At 48.3% G+C, this 22,878-nt stretch overlaps 1 protein-coding gene across 3 annotated transcripts in view; it reads left to right on the forward strand.

The window, feature by feature from the left end:
* The first annotated feature begins 7,148 nt into the window (after nt 1-7,148).
* The window catches only part of TBXAS1 (thromboxane A synthase 1), a 139,565-nt gene continuing 123,835 nt past the window's right edge, over nt 7,149-22,878 (forward strand). For all 3 annotated transcript variants that reach the window (XM_066255277.1, XM_066255278.1, XM_066255279.1), the window contains exon 1: nt 7,149-7,620. In XM_066255277.1, coding sequence (XP_066111374.1) covers nt 7,532-7,620 — 89 coding nt within the window. In that variant the 5' untranslated portion in view covers nt 7,149-7,531. The remainder of the gene's footprint in view (nt 7,621-22,878) is intronic.

The following is a 22,878-nucleotide window of genomic DNA, read 5'->3' on the forward strand; positions in this document are numbered from 1 at the left end:
ACTAGGAGGTGAAAAGTGGAAGTTCCAGGCACGAGCTGGCCTGAAAACTCTAGGACTTGCCTTAAGGAAGTCCAGCCATCCTCCGACTTTGTGTTCACCAGCAGAGCAATGCCTCATCGTCCATACGTAGCTGCCCTCAGCCATGAGGTGTGCCAGGAGAGATTCGATGCCAGTGCAGACAGTGCTGGCATCTGACCACGCTGAGATCGTGGGGGATATCAATTGATAGAGGGGGCTGACGTGGGAAGGAAATGGGGCAGGCCACCTCTGATTGCAACATCAAGAGCAGCCAGCAGCCAACAGGTTGTCCCCACCTTCTGAGGAAACACAACAACCAAGGTCCGAATGGTAGCACTGCATCCGAGCCAGCACTGTATGACCGGGGCGCCTGGATGATGCTGATGGACAGATGTTAGACTCGCATCTAATGAGCTCCATCCTCATTTTGATAATAAAACCAGGTGGGAGAGAACTGGCCTGGATACATCATGTTACCCTCTGCTGAAAGCCCTCACTTCAATGGCTCCCCTTTCCTTTCAGAAGAAAACAGGACGTTGTTCACCTGGCCCACTAGGTCTTAGGTATTCTGACCCCTACGTATTCTCCTACATCAGGGGTCAGGAACCTTTTTGGCTGAGAGAGCCATGAACATCACATATTTTAAAATGTAATTCTGTGAGAGCCATACAACAACCTGTGTACCTTATGCATTATCCAATAAAAATTTGGTGTTGTCCTAGAAGACAGTTGTGATTGGCTCCAGCCACCCACAACCATGAACATGAATGGTAGGAAATGAATGGATTGTAATACATGAGAATGTTTTATATTTTTAACGTTATTATTATTTTTATTAAAGATTTGTCTGCGAGGAGTCCTAGGTTCGATTCCCAGCCAGGGCACACAGGAGAAGAGCCCATCTGCTTCTCCACCCTTACCCCTCTCCTTCCTCTCTGTCTCTCTCTTCCCCTCCCACAGCCAAGGCTCCATTGGAGCAAAGTTGGCCCGGGCGCTGAGGATGGCTCCATGGCCTCTGCCTCAGGCGCTAGAATGGCCCTGGTTGCAACAGAGCAATGCCCCAGATGGGCAGAGCATCGCCCCCTGGTGGGCATGCCAGGTGGATCCCAGTCGGGTGCATGCGGGAGTCTGTCTGACTGCCTCCCCGTTTCCAACTTCAGAAAACAACAACAACAACAACAAAAAGATTTGTCTGTGAGCCAGATGCAGCCATCAAAAGAGCCACATCTGGCTTGCAAGCCATAGGTTCCCGACCCCTGTCCTACATCCTCCAGTCTATGTTCCCCTTTGCTTGAGCCATGCTGGTCTCCTCTACAGCCTTCCAGCACACCCAACACAGTGCCAGGTGCCTGCCTAGGACAATCTCAACAAACCAATGTCAATGAAGAAATGAGAGGCAGAGGCTGTGTCTGGAGACTGTTGCAATCTGATAAAATGGAGCTGCGATTTGGGCAGACCCCTCGTTAATTACAAGGACCCTGAGATCAGAAATCTAGCTTGTTTGCCACTCCAGCGTACTCCACTGTTAAGAGCAGCATCTAACCCTGACTTGACGCTGATACATTTATGGAGTCAGCAACGTGAATAGAACGGATGAGAGAATGAATGGATCAAGGGAGAAGTGGCCAGAACCAGAGAGACTCAGTAGGCAGAACCAACAGGGGAGGGGCTTCACTGGATGTGGAGTGGGGAGGGGCTGAGAGAGAAGGAGGAGTCAAGGAGTCAGGTGTCCGACTTGGGGGCTGAGCAGAAGGAGGTAGCAGTTACTGAGACAAAGAACATGGGGTGAAGACAGGAGGTCAATGGAGAAAGGAGGCTGAGGTGCTGAGTCTGGTTCTAGACATTTCAAGTCTGCAGCATTCGTGGACTCTCTGCAAGAAGAGGCCCAGTGGGCAACTGGATAGATTGGTCTGAAAGTCGGGAATGATCACTGGGTTGGAGAGGCGAGACTGGGGAGCGATCAGCCTGTGGCTCCTAATTAGAGTCCAGCACACACAGAAGGCGGCAGCGTGACAGGTGGTATGGCTGCACAATGATATGTAAAATATGGTCCCTGCCCTTATAACCAATACAGAAATCAAGATTTGACATAGACCTTAAAACTGTTTACAAACCCATCCATGTCTCCATAGCAACCCTGAGGAGATGAGACAATACTGCATTATCAGGGCGGATGGGGGAACACACAGATGTCTGCTGTCTCCCACAGGTCTCCTAACAGGAGACCTCGCGTGGCGTGGGTCCAACAGAGAGTGGCACCTGCAGAGTCTACGCGAGCTGCCCCCAAACCTGTCTTCTCTCATGTCTCCCTCCGCCGTGGGGCCCAGGAGATGGACGGGGAAGCTGATCAGTCCTTACCCAACATCCTTTTTTCTGGTCCTGTTTCTCCACGCCCACCACTGCCCCAAAGTCATTCTGGGCATGGCCGTAATGACCTACCTGCCAAATCCCAGGACGCTTTGGTAACGAAAGCTGGAAAAGCATGGCGTTTAAAGCCAGCCTGGCCTCTGGGATGCATTCAGTGTGTGATTTCAGACAGACTCATTACCTCTCTGAGCTCCATTTCCTTCTGCCTGGAACCCAGGAGTGAAAAGTCCTGCTCACCGACTCCCCAGGCTCTCTCTGGGGCTGCAGCAAGGTTGTATGTGAACGTTCTCTGGATCTGCATAGTGCCCCGTTGTCTTTTTCCTTGGGGTCCCGCCCGGCAGAGAGAACGCCTCCCGGTACCTCAGACCTTGTAGACGTCGGGCTTAGCGCAGCCAGCTGGGAACCGTCAGCAGAGGAGGAAGGCATGGCTTAGACTTCTGCACGGGCCAACTTTAAACACAGGGAACACGGAGGAAATACCACAGTTTATGGAGTGAACTCTTTAAAGAGAAACACAAGACTTAAGTCAAAACAGTTGACCCAACTCTGGGGGAGGTGTCTGCCTGGAGAGAAGAGAAAAAAAGATGGACATGGTTGAGGTGGAGGGGGAAAGCTCTGGGGGGTGTCTGGTCAACTGGGGTGAGGGCACACAGCTCGAGGGAGGAAATACTGACACTGCCTTTATAGGAGGCGGCACCCAGCAGCCGTGTTAAAATGCACATGCCTTTGGTCCCAGCAATGACGCTTCTAAGAAAGTCACCTGGGATACAGCCTCAGACGAGGCCACAGAGATATGTACAAGGATGCTCACTGCAGCTTTGTTCGTAGCTGGGAAAACTTGGAAACAGCTGGAATGCCATTCTATGGAGGGCAGGCTAAGGATAACAGAGCCACACACTGGAAGTCTGAGTAGCAAAAGATGCATTTCTCTAGGTCTGGGTGCAGAAAGATAGTCGTGATGCATACAGTGAGAGGGAAAGGCCACGTGCAGAAGGGTGTGGTATGATGATTTTGTTTTCTTTTTTTTAATTTTTACCTATTTTTTAATTTTTCCATTGATTTGAGAGAGAGAGGAGGGGTGGGGGGAAGAGGAGGGAGAAGGGGAGAGAGAGAACCATCCACTCATTGTTCCTCTTAGTTATGCACCCATTGATTGCTTCTCATATGTGCCCTGACCTACGACCTCTGGCATGCCAAACACTTTATCCACTGAGCCACCTGGCCAGGGTCATGATGATTTTGTTTCCATAAAAACAAAAAATATACCCATGTTTATATATGCATAGAAGGACATATGAGAGGATATATATTAATTCATTGACAGAGTCTGTCTCTGGGAGTTGATAGAGTTCCGCAGAGTTGATTGTTTTTTTTTTTTAATTTATTTATTAAATTTAATGCAGTGACATTGATAAATCAGGGTACATATGTTGAGAGAAAAACATCTCTAGATTATTTTGACATTTGATTGTGCTGTATAACCCTCCCCCAAAGTTAAATTGTCTTCTGTCACCTTCTATCTGGTTTTCTTTGTGCCCCTCCCCTCCCCCAACCCCTCTCTCCTTCTTCACCCCATACCCCCTCCCCCCATGCCCCACCCCTGTTGCCATCACATTCTTGTTCATGTCTCTGAGTCTCATTTTTATGTCCCTTCTTCTATGTATGGATTCATATAGTTCTTAGTTTTTTTCTGATTTACTTATTTCACTCCATATAATGTTATCAAGGTCCATCCATGTTATTGTAAATGATCCGATGTCATCATTTCTTATGGCTGAGTAGTATTCCATAGTATATATGTACCAAAGCTTTTTAATCCACTCGTCCTCTGACGGACACTTGGGCTGTTTCCAGATCTTTGCTATTGTGAACAATGCTGCCACAAACATGGGGGGTGCATTTCTCCTTTTGGAGCCATTCTATGGTGTCCTTGGGGCATATTCCTAAAAGTGGGATAGCTGGGTCAAAAGGCAGTTCGATTTTCAGTTTTTTGAGGAATCTCCATACTGTTTTCCACAGTGGCTGCACCAGTCTGCATTCCCACCAGCAGTGCAGGAGTTGATTGTTTTTAATAGACATATTATGTAAAAGAACACATCCAGAGAATAAAGGCCTAGTTATTGTGTGATGATAGCAAATACCATTGCATCACCCTGCCCTTTATCCGGAAAATGTACCGGCCAGAGTGTCCCTGCCTTGCATCACAGATATCAAAATTGTAACGCATCCTTAATCAAGTTGCTTTCCTGATGAAAATCCTTAATATCTGACCCTTTCACTCCATCCTGGTTAGTTTACTGCCCACAGACCTCTGAGTATTATCTCTGCTCTGAGGCAAGCGAAGAAAGGGTGTGATGATCTCACCACAAATCACGTAGGAAGGGCTCCAAAATAACCAGTTGGAGGAATGAATGAGTGAGCTCAGTGCCACTAGGGGCACTAGCCACGCCTCAAGAAAGTCAGACCTCTCTGAGCTGGCCAGCCACCAACATTCAAAGAAGTCTCCATGAACAAGGCAGGACCTGGGCCAGGCATATGGGTGACATGTCCACGAAGTGGTGTGAGATGCGGAGCTCCAAAAGAGCGACGAGAGACCTGCGCCCTGTCTCTAGCCGGCTAGGGGACTTGGTACCAGTCCCTCCCTTTCTGGGTTCCTGTTTCTTCCTCTGTAAATAAGACTTGGGGTTGGTTAACATCTTTCAAAGCACGATCCTAGGAACGCTCCATCTGGGATGTGCTGATAAATGTCCCTTAAAGGGGACCCCGTGGTCAAATATACTCGGGCAGTGCTGCTCTCAGCACTCGCTCGTAGAGCTCCACGGGGCACGTTAGCAGGTTCCAGTCTCCGAGAGGTCTTCCCGTCTCCCATTTATTCCGCCTTTGCATTGTAAATGGAAAAGAATTTGTTTTTCTGAGTGACACGTACACTGCTTCCGGTAACCTCAGAGGTCCTTCCGACTCTGGATCCATGGCTGTGATGAACGTGCTTCCTCCATGCCAGCCTGCTGTCCTCCACAACCCACAGCCTCGCAGCTCTGCTTTGTGAGGACAGGGAGTCTGCTGATTCGCTGACATCTCAGTATCTCTGACTGCGTGGGACACAGGAGACCTAGCGCGTGGAGAGGGGAAGTCTGAATGGGCTGGGCTGGGGCATGGGGCAGTGGGGTCCAGATGGGGTGCAGCTTTTGGGGACACCTACGTAGGGATGCAAAACAGGGAGGCAGGGAAAATGGACAGAGAAAAGGGAAGTACGTGGTACTTGGGTGGTTCACGCTCTTATTTGTGGCTGGAACTCAAGTATTTCTCTGAATTTAAATACGATTTGTTTACCGATGGTGCCAATGTCTGAATATCAACTTTAGTTAAGAAAACGGGCTTTGGAGCCCTACATCCCATGCCTTTCCTATAAAACGGGATTTCATTTCACCTCATTGGGTTGTTTATGAGGAGTCAGTGAGTTAACACACGAGAGCACTTGTAGAATAGTAACTAGGCACACAGTCATACTCCACACATGACACTGTCATGACTCAGGATCATTACTTATATTTTCAGATGAGATTACTCTCTGACCTGACAGCTCCACTCAGATGTCTCCCAAGCATCTCAAACTTACAACCAAAATAGGGTCTTGGCTGGTCAGCCCAGCATGTGGATGTCTCGGGTTCAATTCCCAGTCAGGGCACACAGGAGAAGCGACCATCTGCTTTGCCAGCCCTTTCCCCTCCTCCTTCTCTCTCTTTCTCTCTCTTCTCCGCCCCTCCTGCAGTCATGGCTCGAATGGTTCGAGCAGTTTGGCTCTAGGCACTGAGGATGGCTCCACGGCCTCACCTGGGCGCTGAAATCACTTGTTCTCTTCACAACAGAGCAGCGCCCCACATGGGCAGAGCATCGCCCCCTAGGGGGCTTGCCGGGTGGATCCCAGTTGGGGCGCATGCGGGAGTCTGTCTCTCTGCCTCCCCCCCCCTTTCACTGAATAAAAAAAATAAAACCAAAACTGAATGTCTTGACTTTTCCCCAATGAGACCCCCATCTTCCCCATCTCAGTAAATGGCACCCAGTATACCCATAGATCAAGTCAGAAACCTGGGAGTCAGACATGCTCCCCCCTTCCCCTTTCCATCCCCCCACCAGGAAACTCCGCAGCGTCTACCCCCAAATACATTCCAGGCCCATCCACTTCCGCTCACCCCCCACCCCTGCTGCAGTCTGAGTGGCCGCATCTCAGGACAGATGCGACAGTCTCTAAGCACCCTCCCTGCTTTTTCTCTCCTTCCCTTCCAATGAATTCTTTACATGTGGCCAAATGATTGTAACAAACATAAATACTAAGTGGCACATCAAATGAAGCCCAGGCCTCTCAACCAGGGCTCTGCGCTGTCTGGCTGCTTCCCTCAGCTGGCCGGCCCACTGTACTTGGGGACACCTGCCCCATTACTAAAGGTGTCTTATGATGACTAATAAGTAAAATAGGACTCAGTCTCCTTTTGTCAGATAAGCTCAGAGCTAGAACAAAGGATCCATACATAAGTCTATGGATATGTTTTTAGACATTTAAGAAATCCTCCAAACTCAGGACAAGGCAAGATATTTGAGCTGTTCCTACAGCCAGCCCCAGAGAGGTCATTAGACCCTGGGAACCAATAAACTTGCAGGATGGATGGACTTGGGGTGGTCAGCATTATTCACGTCTGGAATATAAAGGTTCTCTTTACCCATACCTTCATTTAATTATAAGTTAATTTTATTTTTTGAGAGGAGTCTTCCTTTAAGGACCACTTATCCAAGTAGAAACCCAGGGTTGAGCCATTCTGTTCTTCAGCCAACATGGGGCCCATCCTGCTGCCGCTTCCCAGGGAAGTTAACATAAATGTTTATTGACAGCACAGTCATCAAGAAAATAGAGTTGCTGATTCATTGCCTTACACAGAAACCCTTTGTTTTTCCCTCCTCTTCCTTCCTCTTTGTAAGGACACACTCTGAGAAAGAGCACATTTTGGAAACCCACATGATGTGACGTTTTCCCGGCTGCCTCTTCCCTTTTCCACCTGCAGGTCGCGGTTCCTGTTACAGGCAGGGCGGTCATCGGTCACCGGTCAACCTCTTTCTTCTGGAGGACACCCCCTCGGGGGGTCTCGGAGGGACCATGGAAGTCTTGGGCTTTCTCAAGCTGGAAGCGAACGGCCTCACACTGATGGTGGCCCTGTTGGTGGTCCTCTTGGCCTTCCTGAAATGGTAAGTGCAGCCAGCAAGACCCAATGCCCGTGGCATTGTCAGAAAGAGCCGCCCGCCCGGAGTTTTGCTGGAGCCGGGGTGCCGAGGGGGTGGTGGTTGAGGAGTGGAGTGGGTCTGTGGGAGTGTGTTTTCCTTCTTTTCTAATCTAGAGGGAGTTGAGTATTAACACAGCTTCAGCATGAAAAGCAAACAGCCAGGTTAATCTTTTGCTAAAATGCATGAGGCTGAGGTGTCAGGAAAGGCTGGGGATTCAGTGACTGAGGACGCCATTCATAATTAAGTTTGAGAGAGAGAGGGAGAAACATGTTGTCGGAAGCTTTGGGCAGAAGTAGTTGGCCGCACGCCGTCCCGTCCAGTCCAGTCATCTCACCTTGCGTTTCTAAGACCCTCTGCCCGAGTTGGATTTAACCAGAATCAGCTTCTAGTTTGTGTTATGTTAAAAACAGGAAGGATCGGGGTCTACGTTGTGGGATGTCACAGTTTAAGGACATTTCTGGAGGTTTAAGGGCAAAGGGGTGGGACTTTCTTGTTTTCTTGTATTTGATCAAAGGGAACGGACCCCTATGAACATAGCACATGCAATGCCCACAGAGTCAGACTTGGACTGGGAGGAGCTCCCTGTCATAATGTTAATTCAACAGGTTTTTCGAAGTCTGGCTCAATGGAAGGCTCCACAGCAGGCAACCTTTATGCATACTCACCTTCTCAGGGAAACTTACCCTAGTGACTCCCACCGGCAGCACCTGGATATAGGTGGCTCTGGTGCTGGAGGGGAAAGTGGGAGCAATCACGGGGAACTTGAGTTGGAACAGAATTTCAATGTAGGTTTCCGGTGGTAATAAAGCCTCCTGTGGATTAATAACTGGGAGAGCCCTTCAAAAAACATCAAGCCTAATGCAAACGTGAGGTGTTATTCTGTCTGGTATGTGTATAGTCTGCAAATGGAATTCCCCGTCTGATGTTCTGTGATGATGAAGTTACTTCTTGGAAATTAGCTCTGAAAGGCAGCTCTGGTGGTTTTTAACTGGTTTAATAGTTTTTTTGGACTTTTCTATTGCAATATAGCTTCTCTTGCCTTGAGACCAGCCATATGTAAATGGTAGCCCTTTCCTCCCATCCCAACCCAGCCCATCAATCCATCTTAATGTCTTACGCTCAGTGACGCACACAGCCCAGTGCCTGACACCCAGTAAGGTGTTTACTTAGTAGGTGTCAGCCACTCAACTATCATCTGTGCAACCTGAATGCAGAGGTAAATAAGTCTTTGGTACGTTAGGTGTATTTTTAACTTCTTATTAATATTAATGTCCCATCAATAGCCAGGCTCTGACTGTGGTTCTCAAAGCACATCCCACCTGAGTCCTCCTGATTGGTCTCACAGCATCGATGTTGATATTATACACTTTTCTACATGCTGGCATTTGTCTCTATTGTGTCTTTTTCCATTTCTGTAGTCTTATACACGCAGCTTAGTGCCTGACATATAGTATGGGCTTGATCAATGTTCGATAGATGAATGAATGAATAGCATATATTAGCGTTACTCTGGTCATGGAAAGGGGCATGTGTCCTGACTGATAAGCTGTCATAATTGGGCATTTATAATCAGCGCAGATCAGAGAGTCATGAACAATAATAACCCCGCACCGGTCAGCAAGGCAGCTATGCATTTGTAATGTATTCCCGGGGCCACATTAATAACCTAGATCACCGACAGAGATTAGATAAAAGCACAAACCAGAAGTAGTGAATAGGAAGTGAAGGCTGACTTCCAACTGTTATCACAAAAAATATTTATTGATCTGTTAATGTGTGACAGGCACAGAGGGAGGCCCTGGGACAAGGTCAGGAAACAGGAAGTCTGAATCAGATGCCCATGGCAGGTGGGGGGACATGGAGGTTCTGGGGGGAGCTCGATGTCTGGAGAGAATGTTCCAGAAGGGAGAAGAGCAGCGGGAGGAAGTGGCCAGGGCTGTGGCTTGGGTGCCCTTGGGTCTATCCCTTGATTCAGCTCAAGGAAACTGTCCTTGGGCTGCCATCCCTCTTCTTCCAGGCAAGACTAAGTAGCCACCAAGTGACAGACATCAGCTTGAACGAAATGGGGACTCCCTCCTGCCTCATTTTTTAAAGAACATACATGCAGGAGAGACAAGGGTGTTCAGCGAAAGCAGGAAGTGGAGAGGCACAGCCTTCATGCCCCGGGGGGAGAAATGGTGGAGGGTGGCATGTCCTATACATGTAACCCCTTAGTCTCTCCTCTCAGAGTCACACCTGCTGTGGGACCAGGTAAGACCGCAATGGGGAGCCTAAAACTCTGAGAAGGTAACATTATGGGGAACACCAGGATTGTTCCTTGCCTCCTGAACCCACCAGTGACTTCCTTCAGGGTAGGGGTGAGGTCTCATAGCTTGTTACAATTCTGGAGACCTCTGTCCATGGCACAGGTGTCCTTCTAGCTTTTGGTTCAAGGACTTGGGGTTTGGCTTCTGCATCCTTTGGTGGCCTCCTGTCCCCTCCCTTTCCCCCACATCCTGTGCTGTTCGAAGTTCTCTGAAGGCTCACATTGCTGCAGGCGCATGCTTGAAATGTCCATCCTCCTCTCTTTTCTTCAATGCTAAGCTCAGGGGCATCTCCTAAGAAGCTTTTTCTGTGGGTGCCCAAGGCAAGCCCCACCTCAGTGCTGCTTTTACCTTGCCCCCTCCTCTTGCCCCCTCTCTTTCTCTCACGATGCCTGGCTTGCACTTGGCACCTAATAAATGTTGGCTGAGGACTAATTCCAGCATCTAAACTCTGCTGGTATTTGTCTTGCCCATTCTTCCCTTAGCCTTCACAGCTCTGTACAAGTCTTCTGACCACGTGAAACCAGCCCCTTTCCTGAAAGCCTATTATCGTATTGCCGTTTTGTACCTACTTGGTGACCAGTTTCCTAATTGTTGCAGGTGGACTGTCCTTTGCAGCCTCACTCACCTTGCAGAGCAGAGACGGGGACATGTGCTTAATCAGCAAACACTTCTTAGTCGTTAAGTGCATGTGTGGATTCAGGAAAAGGAAGACAAAATCATTCATTTCGTTTAGAAAGAATGCATTGTAAACTAGGCATAGCAGATTTTGACAGTTTTCCCCAAACTGCACTTGACATGATTTTTTCAAAGACGATCACTCAACTTGGCAGGTAGGAGACTGAGCAGTGGGATTGGGGGTATGAGGACATCAGGGCGGTTCCAGGGGGTGGGAGACGGAGCCCGGTGGTAGAATGTATCAGTTAGACATACACCGAGCTCAGCAAAGGTGATTAACACCAAGTGACAAAACATTTTAAAATTTCTGTTTGAAATTCTTACTCCTGGAAGAGATGTGATGTATAAGAAATAAGTTGTATGAGTTGAATATTGCTAAAGTCAACCTTAACTTCTAGGGCACTTAAACTCTCAAGCACACCTAAGGACCGGCAGCTGGGTTACTGTAATAAAGGTTTCTTTATTCTTTAAGAAAAAGTGTAAGGAAAGATACTAAATAGTAATAGTGATTTTCGTTCTTTAAAAACATTTATTTATTTAATTTTTTAAAAGATTACTGATTTTTTGAGAGAGAATGGAAGGGACAGACAGATTTCAATTTGTGGTTCCACTTGCTTATGCCTTCATTGGTTGATTCTTATATGTGTCCTGGCCAGGGACAGAACACACAACCTAGAGATCTAATGTATAGCACGGTAACAATAGTAAATAATAAGGAATTAAAGGAATTATACTTGCAGTTTGCAAAGGTCTGTAAACCCTAAGTGTTCTTACCTCACACACACAGAAACAAAGACAAACGAGGACTATGTGAAGTGATGGATAGGCAAATTAGCTTGATTGTGATAATCATTACACAAGGTATGTGCATATGAAAACACCAAGTTGTACACCTTAAATAAAGAAATACAATATATAGGCCCTGGCCGGTTGGCTCAGCTGTAGAGCATCGGCCTGGCATGCGGGGGACCCGGGTTCGATTCCCGGCCAGGGCACATAGGAGAAGCGCCCATCTGCTTCTCCACCCCCCCTTCCTCTCTGTCTCTCTCTTCCCTTCCCGCAGCCAAGGCTCCATTGGAGCGGAGATGGCCCGAGCACTGGGGATGGCTCCTTGGCCTCTGCCCCAGGCCCTAGAGTGGCTCTGGTCGCAGCAGAGCGATGCCCCGGAGGGGCAGAGCATCGCCTCCTGGTGGGCAGAGTGTCGCCCCTGGTGGGCGTGCCGGGTGGATCCTGGTCGGGCGCATGCGGGAGTCTGTCTGACTGTCTCTCCCCGTTTCCGGCTTCAGAAAAATTAAAAAAAAAAAAAAGAAATATATACACACACACACATTTTATTTGCCTATTATACATCAAAACAAAACAAACATCAGGATAGAACATGGGAGCCCAGCTGAGAAACCTTGAACCTGTCAGAGCAAGGCAGTCACCGAGTGTCCCTGGTGTCACTGGAGGTAGAGGGAGGGGCCATCCCGCCACAGTCATGGGGATTTGCAGACTGAAGCTCAGGTTAGACACCATTTCCCAAGTTTTGTTCCTAAAATTGTTTGGGAAGTTAAGTGTAATTGAGTATAAGGCCTTTCTTGGAGATTCACAGCCAAAGGCCCTAAAAGGTTCTATAAGTAAAGAAATCTGTTTAACTTTATTTTAACTCAGTGTTTCTGACACTTATTGAATTAAGTAATGTCACATAGGGCCATGGTGAGAAGGGCAAGCGGGACCGTCGGGGACAGTCCCTTGGAAACGGCGGTTGGACATGCCAGCAGGGAGGCAGCTGCACAGCCTGCTGGGGATGGAGGGGTGGCTGAGCAGGAATAAAGCACGGACAGTGTCCCTTTGTGGGCTCTCAGGCTCCAGGTTGATGATGTTGATGATGTTTCTCAGGATGTAGAAGGTACAGAGTCTAGAGGCCAAAGCAAGGCCAATGTTGCGGGGCTGGCTCCAGTTCAACTTCAAAATAAATGACTAACCACAGCTGTTCGGCAATGGCCACAGGAGGTTGTGAGTGCCCCTCAGCGTCCATCAGGAATGCCTGCCAAAGCGCTTCCTTGCGCGGGATGGGCAGCTGGCATCAATGACCACCCAGCACCTTCTAGAATCTAGATCTAGGCTGCAGGATTATTGCATCTGTTGATGCTCTCACATGAGTGGGTCTGTGCTGAACTCAAGTGCTGCTGGTGAACGCAGGTCAGGTGAAACACACATGATTCACGAGCGACTGCTCCTGCTTCCGCCTGCACACCCCACTCATCCTCAGCGGCATTTCCCGTGGCACCGAGAGTGTCCCCAGAGCCTGGAAACATGCCCACAGAGCGCTTTCTAAGGGGCCCCCTTGTAGATTCGTGCATGACTCTGGCTTCTCGCCTCTCTGTCCCAGTCCCTTGGCTTTTGTGTCTCGCCTGGCAGTCAGAGGTGACTTTGGAAAGCAGAAGGGTCTTGGGCTGGGTCTGAAAATGCAGGGGAGAGTTGATCTGGGAGAGAGGAGAGGGAGACAGTTTCAGGTGACGTATCACAGGTGAGGGCAACATCAGGGTTCCGCAACAGGCGGTGGGACAACACATGGAGAGTAACGAACATGGTTTAGAAATGCACGTTAGAGGCTGCGGGTAATTCCCAGCGCCACCGAGCCTCCGGCGAAGGAGGGAGGCTACTTCCCTTTTTTATTTTTTGCACTTTTCACCTAGGATATGATGGGTACTTCGGTTTAATAACTTGCTGATGAGCTTGGAGATAAAATTGAGCCTGCTTATGAAAACTAGGTTGGTGCTTCCTCAAGGACCCTTTTCACAGAATATTATTATTATTTTTTTGTTTCCTCTCCTTTACATAGTTATACACAATATCCCTAGCCTTCTCCTCACTTTATTGATTTTTCAGAATGAGAGTACGAGGTGTGACTATAAAGTAATGTGACTGATTATTTTAGTACACACGCCGGAACTTACACAGCCAAATGAGTTATATGACCTGCAGAGGTGCTGTCCTGATAGGCTAACCCTCAACTGCAGAGATGTCACGCGTGGAAAATGCATTCTTAGCCCTTTTCTTTGGGAATGATCCTTGGTGTCCAGATGCTGTCTTTTGACAGCCCTCTAAGGCAACGAATTATCACCATTGTTGAGAATGAATTGATTTTTAAAAACAAAACAAAACAAAACAGCCCCGATGTGGGCAAACAGGAGATTAGACCAGGGTATGATTTCTAACCCTAGACAGAATGTGCTCATAAAACAAGAAGACATTGTTGTTGACTCAGAGGCTCTGGAAGCCTGGGAATGATGTCGGAGGGCACACTTATTGGGCGTATGAGCTTTTCTTAGTTTTGTTGGTTTGTTTATTTGTTTGAAAGGAAACAGTAGCAATAGTCTTCATACTTATGATCATACTTTCTCTAAGCTGGTAAGGAGTTCAGGCTTCTGGTAGCAGAGACGGGAGAACCACCTCATTCATTCTATAAACCAAGCAAATCATCAGATTCCTGTTGGTGCCTTACTGAGCCTCCAGAGTAAATGTTTGCTGCCACTTTCCCTGGGAGGACAGTGACTCTTCCAGAAAGAGAGCTGTTGGTTGAAGCCTTCCCTCCACCCCACCCCTCCTATGACTGACCGTAAGAACCAACCCAACAGGCTGTCATTTGCCGTTGAGGGTGGGTGTTCTGTTCTCGAGAGCCTCAGCAGCAATACAGGGAGCTGTTTCTGGCTACAACACTGAAGGTGCATCTGAACACAAGGATGAGACTTTGGGGAGAGAAGGGACAGGGGAACAAGGTCTCACACCGTTTGGATTGGAACTTAAATTATTAAGAGCTGCCTTGTTCCTGAGTTGCCAGAAATATATATGTGATGTTGTACAACTTCCAGGGGACGGGACGGGGAAAGAGTGCCAGCTGAGTGGGGAGATCCTCAGAGCCCTGGCCTCCATTGTGCTTGGCCTCCTCTCAGAGCCTGGTCCTGCTCCGTCCTCAATCTGCATATGTCCCTGCAAAGGTGTGCTTCTTGGTTCCGCCTCTATAAACAGCAATTTCTGAACATGGTCCCAGAAAGAAGGTGGACTTTTTTTGTTTTCTTAAAGGCAACTGGGAAAATGGTGTCGGAAATGGTCTGAAAGCAAGGTCAACCTCCACAGATAGTGGCTGCACCAAAATCCCATTTTCCAAGCACTACGCCCAGACACCCTGGGAATGGCCCACACTATGCACCCAAACCAGCAGCTGCCTCCCCTACGGGAGCTGAAAGGTGCCTAAAACCCTCCCTCCTTCCCCTCTTACCTGCACACAACACGCCCCTTCTCTGTACACCACACACACCTAGTCCCTGCTGCCTGGTGCCTTTCCCTCTCGGCTGGTCTCAATCCTACCCATCTTTCCAAACCTTGTCTGCACGTTGCTCTTCCTGAAGGTCTAAATCAGGCCGGCCCTCGATGATGCTGCTCCCTTTGAACTCCAGTAGCTCCTTCTGACTCTATTGCTACCTTGGCATGTACCAGATTATTTTATTGTTTCTGTGTGTGTGCCCTCTCTTCCTAGCCTGATTATAAGCTCCTGAAGGTGGGGACTGAATCTTAAGTCAGTGAGTGAGTACCTTGCACATAGTAGCTGCTCAATAAATGTTAACGATGACCATCATGCCTCAGGTAACTGAGATAGCAGCTCCGCTTCCCAATGATTACTGTTTTTTGTGTGTAAGTGCACAGAAGTATGGGGAAGAATCACTCTCCCTCTGACTTGCACACTAGTCACTAGTGGCACCATGCTCACAGTGCCTGGAAGAACACCTTGCATGTGGCTCACTGGAGAAGTAAATAACTTCTTCATTCACATGCTCACTGAGTGCGGAAGGTTTTCTAGGCTGGGTGCTGGCTCCACCTCCTTGATGTGCAGTGGATGACATTCCCGTGAATTCAAACAAAGCGATTGTCACATTAGGAAATGAGGAGCATGGCTCTGATGCAACAGGAGGGGATGGGACAGAGTGCAGGACACAGTCATTTGGAAGGTGTGATATATAGGAATGCACAGAGCACTCAGGGTCTGAGCTGGGTGTCCTGACCACAGTGTGGGGGGACAGGACACATCCAACCCAAGCGGAGAAGCTACAAAGGACGAGCACTTTCTCCTCCATTGTTCTGTTGAACACCCCCCCCCCCCAGTTTAAAGCAATGCTACCTAAACTCTTCACCACCGCCCACTGTTTGCATCATTTCCTCATAGGTTCCCATGTTCTGTTGTCCAAACAACAATGTATATTTAAGCACTGATTGATTTATTTCCCCATTTTAATTACTCAAAGACAAGCCGAAGGAAGCTCTGCCAATGAGAACAGCTGATCAATGGGATAACCCAGCACCCAGTATACCAGGTTATAATTCCACTCCAAAGCAAAGAAACTTGACATTTTAGTTAACCTGCACAATCTTATTGTCAATAAATGCCCAATTTACATTAGGCTCTTTGAAATGTTGAGAATATCTCCAGTGCCTCTTTCCTACCTACACAGATCAATAGGCATCCAGGGACCTCCGGCTGTAAGCATCATAAAGCCGTCGGTTATACTTTTACGGGTCTGAACTCTGTCTGTGCAAAGAGGGTGACCAAAATCAGTAGCATCATCTCACGGCATCAGGGATGATCGAGAGAGGTAATTGGGGAAGTCTCAGGAGAAACGTGGCATTGTGGACGTCAGCTAAGCCTTGACAGTTCAGGACAGGTACACTTCTTATACTGGGTGGCTGTCCCTCTATTCCTACTATTCTTATTGATGAGAGGACTGACAGTCCCTCCCCTCAGCATGTGGCACATCACCCCCCCCCACCCCCAACAGTGGTTCTCAGCTTTCCCTCACCCTCAACAATCAACCGACCCATGGACTTGGCAGGCTGTGTCCTAAGAAGTCCTTGAATTATTCCTGTCACTCTGCCTGCTCTCCTCCACTACAGCTCAGGATTTCAACAGCATCCTTGGCCAGCAAGTCTCCCAAACGGTTTTCCTGCTCCTGTCTTAGACATGCTCCTCGAATCTGTCCTGCGACCCTCCAGCTAGAATAACATCCCAGGATCTTGCCCCTCTGCTGCATAGAACCCTCCCATGGCCTGCCCGCCTAGAGACCGTCTCCCTGGCCTGGCACACGACGCCCTCTCTGGCCTGGTCCCGTCCACCTTGGCATGTTCGTCTCTTGGCAGGTCTTACCTGGATCTCTGCTCTTGGGTGCTCAGTTCTTTCCACACATCACCTGTTTATCATCAGTTTCCTTCCCTCTGCCGGGTGCCCTCCTCCCTTCATTCAACCAAGAGCTTATGCATCCCGTGTTCCTGGTCCCACGGCACCTGGTTACCACCCTCTCTCTGGCTCCCCCATTAGAAGGTGAGCTCCCCAAGGGCAGGACCGGGTCTTGCTCAGCTTTAGCTTTAAGAAGTAGGATGGTGACTAGGGTGCTCAATCCGTTTCTATCAGGTAACAAGCACTCAATCTTGAATGAAAAGTGGTCACACATAGGATTTCGTGCGACACATGCCTGGCACATATAGACACCCGACCCACATTAAGTTGTTCTTTGCTACTATGAATATCACCGTAGAGAATTTCCATTCATTCCTGTCGCATACCTCTGCAACCCGTTAGCTCCCCTACCTGTTATGTAACTAAGTTTCATTGACTTCAACTCTGGATCTCAGTACAAGATGTTGTCGTTATAATTCTGTTTAGGCTGGGCTGTGAGTTGAAGTTCACCCCTGCACGATTTATTAAGGGAGGATTGCTAAACAAAATTATAGCACCAAGGTGACAGTTGACCCCACTCAGGAAAATAAACTACCGTCAAGTACTTGAGCCGCACGTTACTTCATCGACATTGCCTTTCAAAACGCTTTGCTCTTGGCTGCCTTTTCTCACTTTGTGTAGTGCTCCGGAGCTTGGACGTCAGAACCATATTCAAATCCTCACTAGTGTGGTGACCTTAAGCAAGTTTGTAAGGTTTCTGTGTCTCAGTTTCCCCCAGCTGCAAAATTGGGATAGGAATCGTATATACATTGTAGCATTAAAAGTAGGTTTAAATGAAGTAAAACATAGAGTAGACTTAGAGCAGTGCTGGGCACAATTTGTGTACAATGATCTAGTCATTATTATTATTCAATAACTGCAGGCTTATATGCAACAATATTTGCATAGCTGCCAGGTGGATAGATTGTGGTTTTAATTTAATTTTTTAAAACATCGTTCAGCCTGACCAGGCGGTGGCGCAGTGGATAGAGAGTCGGACTGGGATGCCGAGGATCCAGGTTTGAGACCCTGAGGTCACCAGCTTGAGCGCGGGCTCATCTAGTTTGAACAAAAACTCACCAGCTTGGACCCAAGATCGCTGGCTCCAGCAAGGGGTTACTCGGTCTGCTGAAGGCCCACGGTCAAGGCACATATGAGAAAGCAATCAATGAACAACTAAGATGTCACAATGTGCAATGAAAAACTAATGATTGATGCTTCTCATCTCTCTGTTCCTGTCTGTCTGTCCCTGTCTATCCCTCTCTCTGACTCTCTGTCTCTGTAAAAAAAACAACAAACAAACAAAAAAACAAAAACAAAGAAAAAAAAAACATCATTCAGAGTTCTCACACGGTCTCCAGTAAAGCACTGAAGTGAACATGAAGAGAGCTGTATTTCACACAAGTGGTCTTATTTGAATGATCTTGGGCTTATACCACTAGGTAGTTTTTGACCTTAAACAAATAAGATGAGGCTTAAAAAAAATCCCCACTGGAGTTAGCAACTAAGAAGTCTTAGGTGACGTTGGAGATGGTCACCGATGGCGCGGTGGGGACAGAAGCCAGGATGCAGCAGGTTTAGAAGTGACTGGGAAGGAAGGCAGTTGAGAAGAAGAGTGTGGATTTTTCTTTCAAGAAGAAGGTCTGAGACATCAGCTTCAGCTTCCAATGGTGACGTGGAGATAGTTATCCTGGCCTGTCTCTTTGAAAAGGAATATGAGCACCTTGTGAACAGTAAATTTTACGGCGACTCATGGAGAATTTGCCAGCTGAGATGCTGACACGGTGGGTCCTGGTGGGGTCTCTCACTGCAGAGTGAGGAACCAGCACCTAGAATGCTAAAAGCAAGGGCACAAGCTCAGTGTAGGGTCTCTGCTTGGACCTGGGCTGAGCCTGGGGATGCACCCAGAATTTCTAGCTGACTAAGCAGAGGAGGTCATGGGTTGACTGATGATAGAGCTAGCACACACTCTGAGAAGAGCAAATATTGATTCAGCGGATGGGGTGGGAAGGAGGATGCTGCCTCCTGAAGGACCCAACTCCGGTCTGGAAAAGCAGAATTGAGGGAAGGCATTTCTGAATCTTAGCAATACCCTTTGGATTCTGGGGAAAAGCCTGAACGCAGCAAGTGCAGTGTGTTCACCACGTCCTGAAATATTACAACCGGGGCACATCCTTGCAGATTGAGAGCCGCATTAAGACAAATTCATTCTTCTGTTCTCGGCAGTCAACGTATGGATGCTGCCATGACAAGAAACGGCTGTGGACGAAAAGAGACACCGCCCCAGAATTCTCTTAAACAGTCTCAAGGGGGTTGGAGCCCTGCTGGGTTCCTAAAGAGAAAATGTCTTAGGATTATGTCTTCCCTCCTAGAAACTACCACCAGGTGCTGGCTGAAAGAAGAAAGGGGTGAAACCCACTATCGCAAGTCCTGTTACCACAGGGTGAATTTAACTTGGGCTTGCCCATGTGCAAAGTGGCTTTTATCTCTCTCTGTGCTCCTCTGTGTCGCCTGCTTTGTGTCTTCTCCTCTAGTAGTGGCCAGTGCAGGCAAACATGCAAGAGAGGTCCTGCGATCCAAAGTCTGCCACAAAATTTCATTTCCTTTTTCTCTGTAAAATGGGGGTGCTAATTAAAACAGTTAGGATATAGGTTGGTTTGTATAATAATACTAAATAGCAAAAAACAACAACAACAACAACAAACAAACCCAAATCCCCCACAAAACCCAATGGACAAAAGAAAAAACAAAAAACAAAGCACAACTTTCCAAGTAAGCCAGGAAAAGAAATGTTTTCGAAATGTCTTCTTCTTTCATTAGGGTTCTTTTCCTTCCCTCTCCCCTCCTCTGACCCTAGGGGACCAGGGAGACCCTGTCCCCACCAACACCTTCATGCAGATTATTTCTTTGATGGCTGCTCACAGTTCTGAGGGTATTTTTACTGGGTTGAGTAGGGCCCTGACCCACGTTCATGTGCACGCAGCAACCACCAAACGTGCCTAATTTGCAAATAGGGTCTTTGCAGACACAACCAAGTTAAGATGCATTCGTAGTGGATTAGAGCGGGCTGTAATCTGTGACTGATGTCCTTGTAAAAGGAGGGAGGTTTGGACACACAGACGCACAGAGTGAAGGTGATTTGAAGACATGGACGCATGGGGAGAACACTATGTGATGCTGCAGGCAGAGATGGAGGGATGCAGCCACAAGCCGGGGACACCAGGACTGCCAGCAATCTGCAGCAGCTGGGAAGAGCCAGGAAGGCTCCTCCCCGAGAACCTCAGAGAGAGAGCGAGGCCCTGTCGCACCCTGACTTCGGACTACCGGTCTCCAGAGCTGGGGAGAATGGATTTCTGCTGTTGTAAGCACCCAGCTTGTTCCAGCAGCCCCAGAAGACAACTGCAGCCTCCTTCCCTTCATGGGCCTGAGTCAGAACAGACCCATCGGATGCCTGGCTGGAGGCTCCTTCAGGCCCTTCACTCAGGCAGCCCAGGGCTAGGCTGGGCTGCAGCCTGGCTGCTGACCCGTGGGCCAGTCCCTGGGGCTGGTCTCCCAGTCTCAGTTTCTCTGTCTATGCAACAGACATAACAAGGACATTGATGGAGACTAGAAGCCACAATATTTATAATGTGTGGGTGCAATGCCTGACCCAAAGCAAATGCTCAGTCCATGTTCGCTATTATTAGCCATATGGTTTCCTGGAGGCTTTACATTCATTTTTCACCCAAGTTTGAAGTTTCCCAGATTTCACTTTTCCAGGAAAGCCAAGCAGATCCTATCTGTTCTCCCAGTGATGGACGATGGCACCTGGCACCGTGCCTGGCACCTTTATGGAATAAAAAATGGCACAACGACAACTTGTTTCAATACCTCTTCATAGGAGAGCACAGCATACATACCCAGGAGGCTTAGGAACCAGCCTGAGACACCCAGGGGGAAGCTCTAGGAGAACGACATGCTTTAAAGCAACTGGTCACCTTGGGGCTTAGGTGACACGGTAGCCAGCGTCCAGGATGTTCCCTAAATGGTCCCAGTCCCATGGTATTCACACCCTTGCACCGCCCCTCCCCCACTGCACCAGGGCCAGTCACGTGACCATAGACCACAATAGAGGTGACAATGTATCACTTCCAAGGTTAGGCTGAGTGGCTCAGAGAGGGCCACACAGTGAAACCTGCCAACTGTTACCCACCTGGGCAAGGAAGCAAGGTCCAGGCACTGGCAAGTCTCAGAAGACCTCATAGCAGCCCTCGCTGACAGCTGAACTGGAGCCCTGCGGGAGACCCAGAGCCCAAACCACCCAGCTAATCTGTTCCCAGACCCCTGACCCTTGGAATCTGTGTGCAATCATAAACGCTTGTGGTCTTATGCCACTTCGGGTTTATAGTCATGTGTTACACAGCAATCGATAAGTAACACAGGTGACAAGAGAGGAGTGGCCTGGGTGAACCACGACTAGGACAAGGAACAGTAACCCCCCTACACGGGATGACAAGGTGTGGGAGGCAGGCACCTTATAATAGGGGAGGCTGGGCAGGTTCCACATGTCTGCACATCTAGTCCAGAGCCCAGACGGGTGAGAGCCATGACCAACCGCATCGCTGAGCGAAGGGCACTGAGACTCTTGGTGCTCTTAGACTGGAGCTACTGCCTTTTGACCTTGTTCCATGCAATTTCCAGTTGGACCTCTAGCTGGTCACCATAGCTAAGTGGTGACCAGAGGCCAATGAGTGACCTTGGCAAGAAATCAGGTCAACACAAAAGATTTGAGGATTACAGCAACAACAACAACAAAAAGAGGCAATGGAATTAAAAATATTTTTGGGACACTCACAGTAATCTTTTGTTATTTTGACTGCCTAAGCTTTTCAAGTCACCTGTCAGGTTGGGAGACGGAGTCGGGTTTCCCAAGCCTATTCTAGGCGATTGGGCAGGTCCCATTGCAAAGAGAGATGGAGATGCTGGCTGGGTTTATGAAGGCATACCAAATCCAACTGGCAAATAGTATATTATTTGAACGCCCACTAGGCTAGATATAAAGCAACTTAGAATCATTCTGTGCACTCACTGCGAGTACCCAATACCCCTGAGTACCAACCTTGGCTACTAAGAGATACAGCAACTTAAAGAAACAGTTCCTTTACTCTCTACATAGGCTAGGTCTTCCCTTTAAATTGACCTGTCCTTGTTTCAAGCCTTGGGGTCCTGCTGACTCACTGGCTAATCTGATCAATGGATTTGATCCCAGGAGAGAACAGAGTCTTGTGAATGGTATCTGCCCCTTCCCAGGGCCCTCAGAGTTGTCCACCCACAGAAGTGAGCAACGCAGAGCTTTCCACACCTCCTGTCCTGTAAGACAGATTTGGTTCTAGGCACTTGGCTGCCCTGAAATGTGAAATGAGACACAGCCCAGGCTGCTAGTTAAGAGCACAGACTCCAGAACCAGACAGCCTGGGTTCACATGTCAGCCCTGCTTCTTACTCGCTGTGTGACCTTGGCTAAGTTACTTAATCTCTCTGAGCCTCTGTTTTCCCGTCTGAAAAACGAAGATGATCACAACACCTCCCCACACTCTGGGGTAATAAATGAGTTAACATGTGTGAAGCACTTAGAGCAGCTCTCGGCACCCGGAGAACACTCAGCAACTTCTCACAATTATGACAAAGGGCATGGAGGCATAACAATAGCAAAGAGTTTAGTGCCTACACTGTGCTCTCTTGGGGCTCCAACTGCCATTGAGGTTCACCCACGGCAGAGGTCTCTTTCACAACATTTAAGGGTTCTTGAAGGACTTCATAAAAACAGAAGGATTAACTACAGATGACTAAGCCCCATGATGGAAACAGAATGAGGCACAGTAAATAATGGACTTGGGCAGGATTATATTCCTACAAACAATACACCAAGTTCCCCCATTCTTTGTTTGCAGTCCCTCTGCTTTAGGGAACCAGTGGCCAAAGAAATGTATCCATGTGCCTAGGACAGTCTGGG

This window comes from Saccopteryx bilineata, chromosome 2, assembly GCF_036850765.1.
Source record: "Saccopteryx bilineata isolate mSacBil1 chromosome 2, mSacBil1_pri_phased_curated, whole genome shotgun sequence".
Classification (NCBI taxonomy): domain Eukaryota; kingdom Metazoa; phylum Chordata; class Mammalia; order Chiroptera; family Emballonuridae; genus Saccopteryx; species Saccopteryx bilineata.